At 38.6% G+C, this 10629-nt stretch overlaps 1 protein-coding gene and 1 long non-coding RNA gene across 2 annotated transcripts; both read left to right on the top strand.

Moving 5' to 3' along the window:
* Positions 1-4354: 4354 nt before the first annotated feature.
* LOC129768144 (uncharacterized) lies at positions 4355-5260 on the top strand. Its single transcript, XR_008741636.1, has 3 exons — positions 4355-4450; positions 4507-5102; positions 5155-5260. It is a non-coding gene; the product is annotated as an uncharacterized LOC129768144 (long non-coding RNA).
* A 570-nt stretch (positions 5261-5830) lies between these two features.
* On the top strand, positions 5831-10255 carry LOC129768141 (methyltransferase-like protein 25B). Its single transcript, XM_055769582.1, has 4 exons — positions 5831-6135; positions 6194-6651; positions 6706-7442; positions 7506-10255. The coding sequence occupies exons 1-4, from the start codon at positions 6007-6009 to the stop codon at positions 7589-7591; spliced, it is 1410 nt and encodes a 469-aa protein (XP_055625557.1). The 5' UTR covers positions 5831-6006; the 3' UTR covers positions 7592-10255.
* Positions 10256-10629: the final 374 nt, after the last annotated feature.

Here is a 10629-nt window from a genome sequence, read left to right as displayed (position 1 = left end):
TAGTTAGACTAATATTTCTCATTTGCTAGAAAGTTTCTGCCCGTTTTCAACATATTTGGTTTAAATAAGCCATCCGCGATTTGACACACCACTTCCCGTTTGGTGGTCATCGAAACAACATGGTTGCCGCAGAACGTCGAGCGGGAGAGGATTGTTTTCTTGTCGGGTGAAGGAGAAATATGGAATGAAGTTTCTTTCCACAAGGGCCCTTCTCAGGGCTAGAGGCGGAAACCAAAAATAGAACAGAATGAAAACACAGATGCACGTGAGCTAGCATTACACAACGAGCGGATATCATTCATGCCTAACTGTTTACACACACTGTTGCGCACAACTTCGATGTGACAACGCACCTATATCAAAACCCTATGTACCAACCGTAACGCACAGTGACGTAGCACAAGAATTAGAAAAGCTATTGTATGATAAAGGAAATCAGATAAAGGAAATTGAATAGCGCAAATTCAAAAAAGGCGCCAAAGAAAAGTCGCAGATAGAACAGAAGTGTCGTAGATAGAAGATAGAAGATATTGAAATAGAAATACGAAAATTGTGTTCAAAATAAGAGATATTAAGGTATTTCAGTGTACAGTACTAAAATATTTACATTCAAAAATACTTTCAATTCAGGCTTATCGAGGAGGGAAAAAGATATTGAAACGTATAACGAAATATCAGGAATTATCGAGAACCTACAAACGTAAGGATTGATTTATTTCGATAACTGTGAATTAATGTGAATATTTTGTAGGGAAATTTTAATACATTATCATCGCAATAAATATTAAAATTACGGAAGGCGTTTCGATTCGTTGCTGGAGCAACATTTTAAAATTTCCGTTTTTCGATATTTAATTTGAAAATGCCATGTGAAATTTCCTCACCTTCCCAGGAGCAAAGCTGTGCGCTGTGTAAGTCTCCTGACAATAGCAGAATGGTCTGCTGCGATGACTGCCAAAAATGGTATCATTTTACATGTGTAAATGTAGACCATAATATTGCCAATTATGATTGGAGCTGTCAGGAATGCCTGAAGGCCAAAATTCCCGCTCCTACGCAACTTTCGGCAATCGGTTCTACCCCCACAATTGTACCACATCGCCCTTTAACAATCGAAAGTCTACCTGTATCCTCACCGCTGACTACTACGGCAGCGTCGTTTCAACCAAATCTGCCTAGCGTTTCGATGGAACAAACGCAGCACACCGTCATGCCAGCTTCACTGCAGCCATCAACATCGCAAGCTTTATTCGTACCACAGTGCGCTCAATCACACCTTGCTATCTCGAGTACATCGCGAGCAAGTATAAACCAACACGCAGCGCAAAACGCAAATCTATCGTCGACAGAACTGCAAATCAAACTACTAGAGGAGGAATGGGCTCTTGAGCGAAATTTTTTACAAAAAAAGTACGAGGTATTGATTAATGCATCTACTAAGCAACCATTAAACATTGTAAATTCACCCACGGAGAGAGTGACCGCTGGTGGCGACACGTTTCCACATCCTACTTACCATTCATCTCCGTTACACTCCATCCGACCAACTGTACACGAACTTCATACAAATAACCAGCTACACGAAACTGGTGAGGCTACTCTGTTGAATATTAGCCAACTTGCGGCCAGACATGCTATCGCTAAAGAATTGCCAGTATTTAGTGGCAATCCTGAAGAGTGGCCACTTTTTATCGCAACATTTGAGAACACAACAAGATTGTGCGGCTATACACCGGAGGAAAATATAGTACGGCTGCAACGCTGTTTAAGAGGAAAAGCATTAGAAGCCGTCAGAAGCCAGCTGTTACATCACAACAACATGTGTTCTGTGTTGTCAACCCTGAAAATGCTATTCGGTCGACCAGAAATTATAATTCATTCTCTAGTACAAAAGGTTCACACGATTCCTGCTCCAAGAGCAGAGAAATTAAATTCAATAGTTGAATTCGCATTGGCGGTACGCAACCTGGTGGCAACGGTACAGGCGTGTAATATTGAAGAGCATCTCTACAACATAGCGCTCCTTCAAGGACTAGTAGACAGGCTACCACCGATGATCAAACTTACCTGGGCAACACACCGGCAAGCATTGCATAGAGTTACACTGTTAGAATTTAGCGAACGCAATAACGAAATATCAGGAATTATCGAGAACCTACAAACGTAAGGATTGATTTATTTCGATAACTGTGAATTAATGTGAATATTTTGTAGGGAAATTTTAATACATTATCATCGCAATAAATATTAAAATTACGGAAAGCGTTTCGATTCGTTGCTGGAGCAACACACACATAAACACACAGCTCGATACAAGGAGAGGAAGCCCTCTGTATCGAGATGGAAAATGAAAGGTGGGAAGATTTTTTGAATCTGTGATGTCACAGATTTTGTTTATGTATGTTACTTTTCCTATAATAGCTACATAGGAAAAGAGTTGTTATTAAAAGTAAAAATAAGCAAATGAAATGAACGAACTATTTTTTTTCCTAAATCAATGCTAGCGTCCAATATCATAAGAGCCCGACATATTAACAGAAACTGAAATTTCAGTATTTTTGAAGGTTCTAAACTTAATTTCAATTCAATTTACTTCTCGTTACGTCGACCAAAAACGTAAACGAACAAAGTCAGAGTTACACAATCTTTTGTTCCTTTGACGGATAAACATTTGACAGTGCATTGGAATAAAGGTTGCAAGTTTTTTCATGTAAAATAAACTTGAAAATTAAATTTAATTGACTCCGTATGACGTAGAATGAGACGCTTGCGTCTTAGTTTTAGACGACTGAAGTTTTCAGCACCCTAATTGTGAAAAAAGTAATTACAATTGCTGACAAAAGTCAAACTTCCATGAAGTTGCTCTAGAATCCAAATATAGTAGACATTAGAATACTGTTTCTGAAATCAAAGAAAAAAGTCACGGGAGGGTTGTTTAGGAGACACGACCGCACAGTTGACGTAGGATTCCGTTAGGCTATCTGTTGTTTTGGATATGTTTTGTTTGAAGAATTACATTGTTAAACTCTTCGATTATGATTTGATGGCCCGAGAAAAATTCCGTTGTTGTTAGGGTTGTTAGGTATTGGTTTCGACCAATCAGAACGAGGTATTTCCATTTGGAAAATTTTCGATTGTTTGATAGTTAGTTTATCTCGTAAATCCATCAGGAAATAACTGACCAATAATTTTGAGTAGATGAGCAACCGCATGTGTCGTCAATTTCGACCAATCAGAAGTGGTTATTTCCGTTAGGATAGGGGTTGAGCTTTTTCAATTGTTCGATAGCTAGCTACATGACATATATTATTTTATTCAATGTCAAAAATTGTTATGGAGTGCCGAAATCGATTGACGCAAAAGTCTCATCAATCCATCATTAAATGACTAAGCAATGAGCGTTTCAAATTGGACAATTTTCACGATGCGCTCAATATTCGATTTTTAATTTGTACCCCAATATGTTTCCGAAAGACGTAATTCTACGTCAAAAATAAACATTTTAGTTCGTGATATGTTCTGTTTTTATTTCATAATGCGAAAAAATATGATTTGGAGATCTGTAATTAGCTTCTGTATATCCTCTTTCAACGTTATTCGTTGACACATTCAAGTTTGTACCATTTGAGTATCTGACTGGTATGCCTGGTATGTAAACTTCCTATCTTCCTGGCTACTAACACAATCAAAGTTCAACGCATCCAAAAACGGTGAATCATCCCACCTTCTATTCTTCATTTCGCCTCTGTATCGAGGTGTGCTACGATAAAAAAAAGCAGCATACGAGATTTTTTTATGCTGGAGTATCCAGAATTTTGGAATATAGATATACACTGCATTTATTTAGATAAACGTATATTTCATGAAAGTATGCTTTCAAATTCCAGCAGGGTAACCTTACTGTTGCATGTTGTGGGGTTCGATCACATCTCAAGCGGAATATAGAAGCAAAAGGGTTCATAGTTTGGGATCGATATCTGAGTGGGAAGGAGTAAGTCTGATGCGAGTTGAACCAAATAAACGAGAAGTGCATCAGCTCGGCTCTACTCGACTTTTTCGAGACTACTGAAGTAATAAAAAATTAAATAGCTAAAATGATATTACAAAAATTCCAAAGTGATAAACAAGTGGATTGAATCATATAATTCCGTAGTTCTACCTCGAAAACTGCGGTCATGTCCTAGATACAACCCATTATAATTTTTTTCTCTAGGTTTGGATCGATTAATCGACGTAAATTATTCGTTCGTTTCGATTATTGCCCACAATTCAATCGACGAAAATAACATCGACCTAACATAGAACGACATTCCCGTCTTGCCTTCCATTGTCTATCGTTCGTTGATCGAAAATACGGAATGGTTAGCGAAACGAATCAGCATCACTGGTAGTTGCCTTTTCTTCAACGGTAAACCGTCATCTTATACAAAACAAATGGAACATACAACTGGTGAGTATGAAAACTATTTATGTTTTCCGTTTAGAATTTATTTATTTATATTTCAGTTATCTATCTATTATATATCGTTGCAAGCAGAAGAGAATCCGCTACAAGTCAATTCCAGCCTGCAAACACTATTCGAAAAATTTAGTCTCCTTCAGCGCCAGCGCCACAAGAAAATACGAAAGGTGAATTTTGGATTGATATGTTTCGGAGAAGGAGTATGTATATCACATTTTCATTATGCTCAAAAACATCCCCATCGAATTAATTCCAGGCTTGCAAGAAGTTGATTGGAGACCACAGTTTCTGACTCAACATGTTTCTCGGCCGTTAGCGAAGTCCGTAGATCATGACAAACAAGTTGGCAAACAAATGAACTCGTGTGCTACAATCGGTTCGACAACATACCGCCGCCTGGCTATTCGGTGAAACCGGCTGAGATTCCTGATTATTATAATTATATCAAATATCCGATGGATTTAAAAACGATGGGGGAAGGATTGAAAAATAGATGAGCAAGACCGTAAAAAATTGTCTATATTTTTTCATTCATTGCCGCTTGATACGCATGCTAGATATTACGTAGCATGAAGATTGTTCGTGGCAGATATTGCGCGTATTTTCTGGACTGTCGATCACCAGAATCTGAATATTATCGGTAGGCCAATAAATCACATGTTCCTCTGATGTATTATATTACAATTATTTAGGTGCGCGAACACGCGTTACTATCACACCAAGATGATGAAGATCTGCCTTTGGGATAAATGATGTTGGTGAGAGGACAAAGCTTACTCCCATCCGTGGCTTCGATGACTACACCTACCGATCCATGTGCAAGCTGATGCAAAGACCTTCGTGTTGTTTTGATATTGCCGAGGAACTGCTAAGACAACTAATTGTGAAAAGATTCTTACAAACTATGTTTGTGGATCGAACAGCAAACTCTACCGGAACGAGTGCCACATGAGGATAGAGAATTGTGGCTAACACATGTTCGTAGTGCCGATGCAGTATTGTCTGGCCACATTCTCCTTCGAGGTATGCTCAAGAATGGTTGAGTGTGCATGTATTTTTATTTCCGTTTTTGTTAATAATAAAATAACAAAAAATATATATAAATGTATTTTCCTTTTAATGCTTCATTCCTTCTCAATAACAAACCAAGGCAAACGATAGGCAGGCAGTGCTGGAAGCAGCGCTGCAAGCAAGTCGACGCTTGCACATGTTGGCAAAAAAATGGCCTCAAGTTGTTCGATGAATGCATTTAAAAGGTCGATAAATCGATTGCAAGATGGCAGCATTTGAGGTCGATTGTTGACATTTCATGGACCCAATCTTGGCAGGTAAAACGGAATGTGGGTGGTTACGCAGTATTAAATACAAAAACATTAAAAACAAATTTTGTTCGATTAATAATCGATTTCTGTAGGAAATATTGCATTAATCGATTAATCGAACGATTACCGGGGATCACTATATGTTAGCAGCAAAGCTCTAAAAAGTTGCATCTCTCGCATTTACGCTCATTCATAATACGATATGTTTACATATTTGTACGCATGTTTATTTACAATCATTTTTTTAACACAATGCACAATGCCTCTATCGTCGCGGATTTACGATACAAAATTGAAAAATCATTCCAGTTATTAACCAACTACAATTGGTTGATAAACTCGTACGTTTTAGTGAGTGTAATAATCGTTTCAACCAGTGGACACAATTCACTTCCTCAATTTGTTGTAGGACTTTTACGTGGACAATCACTGGAAACGTCTTCCACCATGCTGGCAATCGTTCTTCGACCAGTTGGAAATACAGAATCTCAAGGATTTACTAACGACCGACTCGCAACCATCCGAGGCAAACATTTGGCCTCTTTCGATTCTGGCGATTCGAGCATTTTTAAGAAGTTTTTGTCTGCCCAGGCAACTTTCATTGAATACACGTAAGTCAACGTCGGAACCTCCGACATCATTGAAGCAAGCTCTTCAGAAACTGTTCGATAAATCTGTGAAGCTCAAGAAACGGCACGAGATTGAAAAATTCAGCGAAGAGTGCTGGCGAACCGGAAGGAATACCGATGTTGAGTATCTCGTTGATATTGGCTCTGGTCAGGGAAATTTGGCACGCGCTTTGGCCTTTCAATATGGATTCAAGGTGTGCTGTATAGAACAGGACGAAAAGCTGGTGGAGACAGCGAGGTTATATCTCTATTATTTATATGCTAGGCCAAATGAATGATTTAATGTTTGCAGGTCCAAGGATGAGGTACTGTCTTCCCAGCTGAAGAAACAATTCAAAATCGAAGACGTCTCACGACCGATTCATCTGAGCAAGAAAGTTAATTTGGGAGAAATTGACACTGTCCAGTTCGTTGATATGATCAGAGATGCTTTCGATGTGGAAAAAGATGCCCCTTTTCGTTTCGGACTGATCGGGCTGCATCCTTGCGGTGATCTGGCAACCTACCTCATAAAATTGTTCCTCTCGTGTCCGGAAGCAAAATTCATCAAAGTTGTTTGCTGCTGTTACATGAAACTCACCACAAAAGACAAACATTGCCGAGATTATGGGTTTCCGCTGAGCGCATTCAGCAACAGCATTGGGCTCGAACTGAGCTACGAAGCACGAGAGATAGCATGCCATGCGATCGAGCAGTATCGCCTGAAACTGGACACGGATTACGAAGCGCTGAAAGTGCACGCTTTCCGGGCGGCACTTGAGAACATCATCGTTCGCACGCATCCCGAACTGAAACATTCCGGGTTGAAAAGTACGAAAGTTCACAACATGAGCTTCCAACAATACTGTGCCAGAGCAATCATGGGACTGGGAATCGAACTACCTCAGGGGGAGATGGAAGCGGAGGAAACCTACAGGAATTTGTCACTCTGGGAACGAGTGGTGAAGTTTTACACACTCAGACTGATGTTTGCTCCGTTAATTGAATCGATTATTCTCTACGATCGAAGACTTTTTCTGCTGGAACAAGGTGGGTGGAATTGCAATAACATTATATTCTGACAGAAACGTATTTTTTGTAATCGTTTTCCAGGAGTTTCTAGCGAAATCGACGTTATCTTCGAAGCCACAAGTTCCCCACGAAACCACGCCTTAACAGGTTGTAAATCAATCAACTGAACAGCAGGAGAGCGAAATAAAACAAAATGTTTTTAGCTATTCAGAAACTAAACATATTCGTCGTTGAACAGATGACAATTTTTCTAATGTTCCACTCATCAACTTCTTGAATGACAATTACGTTCCTGAGTAACTTTGCCGTCCCAGCGTAGACTGCTACTTGCGTCATTTATATTAGTACCGTAATGCTCTCCTATTCCAATCAGTGCCTAATTCCGTTCACTTGACATAAAATACTGTATTTAACACTAGCTAGCTGATTTCTTCTGATAAATTATGTTTGTGTATACTTGCAAAACTATAACTATTCGAACAATTAGCAAATAAGTACAATTGAGTCGTTTGCTTGAGAAACCCTATAAACGCCACTTTTATCAAAATAGACTTTTTGGAGTTTTTGATTTCTACATATACTTTTATCAGAAAATTTCAGAAAAAGATAGTTCTACGAACCCCTTTAAATCGGGGTTGCAAGTATTTGTTTGTTTGACAAACTCCATAGGTCCATGTTTCTAGTTATCACCATGGGGGTCTTCGTAGCTGTCCTCCGCTGTCCGGTGGTCTAACTGAATGGAAGAACAGAAGGGGAATACTCTTACGCCTAAATGGCTACGATGTAATGTACCCTATGCAATGGTATAGAAGGGAAACTCTTAAGCCTAAAACGGCTACTGTGTAATGTGCTATTTATAGATACGACAAACCATGTGACATGTACACGATTTAAATCCGGCTCTGTTACAGCTAAAATGCTAATGAGCCTAAATAAATAAACAAATGAGATGAAAAAAATATCACCACGGACAACGCTGCGATAGATATACGATTTCCTTCATCGTTTACGTCCGAGCCGTAAGAATAATGCGCTACTCAATTTAACAGGAATTAAGACCCGGAAACGGAAAGTAGGAGCCGATTGCACTCGCACATAGGTTTGCTTGATTGAAAATACAAGCGGGCAAGACTGATACTTGCAAAACTTGATCGATATCGAACGTTATCGGAAGAGAAATATCTCGGATGGATTAGGTAAACCATACAGGAAATACTTTTGGGTAAAACGTTCCGACATTACTCCAACGATTTGAGAGGGGAATCATCTCCCGGAAACCCCAAGCTAAGAACTGTAATTTACCTTGTTAGAAAACACATTTCGTCGTTCCTGTTAAAGTATTCCACTACACCACCGTAGAGAAAACTACGAGAAAACAACTACACTGAATTCTTTTTTTCAATTCAATCAGTTTCCTCACTCGAAAGACTCCAACGACATGGCGGTAGATTAAAGTAACATACGTGACGCCAACAGCAGTACTTATTGGCTTCTGAAATCGAAACCAGGTCAATGGAGTCTCCCAGCAAATCCTGAATAACCAGATGGAAAAAATCCGATCAAAATAAAGAAAATCGAGGACATCAGGAAGTTGAAAGAAACCCTGGATGAACATAGCCTAATCCAATGCAAGTAACAAGGTTCATTATATGAATTGTCCAATAAAACAATTTGAAGTTTGCCTGCCAATAAAATTTAATTCATTTAATGAATATACATTATTCACATGCTCCATAACACTTTTTTAGCAGCTGCCAAAAAAACTATTTCAAGTAGTACTTGACTGTTAAATCTGGCAATAGGGTAATAGCTGACGAAATCTGACAAAAGCGCAGATAGTAAGCGCGTCGGTTCCGAGCCGAAGGTTGGGAGGTTCGAAACCCGCCACTGTCTGACATATTTTTCGAGTTGAAAATTCGTTCGACAGCCCTTGAGCAAAAGCATATCTTTGTGCTTGCCGCACAATGCCTGATTGGATACTGGAAAGGCATAGTTAGCAATAAAGAACTGTGAAAGAGGCCCTTCCCTATTCCCCTCCCTCCTTCAATGCAGAGCATAACTTATAACCCATTGTAACTCGGTATGACTATTAAAACTGAATGAAGTTGAAGAAAAAATATTTTCTGGAGTTTTTTCATTGAAATATATATTTTTCTTTGCATAAATACCAATAACGCACAATAACGCAATACACAATAGCAATATTACAGAAACGCACACAGTTTGTTAGTACACGAGTTACGATTTTTCGAATGAGTATAGGAGTGTTAAAAATGCGATACCTGATTGTAAATGAGCCAACGCGTTTTCTATAATTCCGTTAATCAGTGTTCCTAATTCCAATAATCATATTGTAGTTATAAAGTTATAAACAGTAGATTAGACAATGTTTAATTATGTTGTAAGCAAGTTAGATGAGTTGAAATCAATAATCGGATGAATTACAGTAATAATAGGTCGCTTATTTATTGACAGCACAGCTTGTGAAGAAGATGCTTCATCCGGTTTGGCAATAAGATCTGAGCAATGAACAGCATCAGAATCTAATGGATACAATACACATCGCCGGAAACCATTGATCAATGCCGATTGTAGGTTAGCCACAGCTTGTCCTAAAATAGGTGTAATTTATTTCCTCGGAAGTTTTTGCATTTTCTACGGTTTCGGATACACATGATGCATCCTTCAATTGATATTTTATACGATTGTAATTTGATACGAATTTATATGCGACCTAGCATGTGCAAAAGCTATACGATTTAATGTTTGCTGGGTGATAACTATGATGCCCAGCAATCATTAAATCGTATAACTTTGCACATGATAAGTCACATATATATATCGTATCAAATCCCAATACCATAAAATATCAATCAAAATATGGATCGTATATATCTAAAATCGTATATAATGCAAATACACGATTTTGTATGTCATCGATGGATCATATATCGTTAAATACGGCTTTATATGCGTATAAAATATAACATATACTCCACTTTTGCGTGTATATGCCAGTTATATGCATCATCCAAATGTGTCTTGGATGTATGTATATCGCATCCAATTTTATCTATTCATACGATGTAATGTTTGTTGGGTGTTGACATCATCCGAGCACATATGAAGAGATAGGCGGTAGCAGTATCCGGGCCTAGTGTCACCCATCTGAGGGTGACATCAGGCCCGAACATACAGAAGAAAT

Source organism: Toxorhynchites rutilus, chromosome 2 (assembly GCF_029784135.1).
Source record: "Toxorhynchites rutilus septentrionalis strain SRP chromosome 2, ASM2978413v1, whole genome shotgun sequence".
NCBI classification, from domain to species: Eukaryota; Metazoa; Arthropoda; class Insecta; order Diptera; family Culicidae; genus Toxorhynchites; species Toxorhynchites rutilus.
The sequence above is the reverse complement of the archived record's forward strand: the minus strand, read 5'-3'. Positions and strand labels throughout refer to the sequence as shown.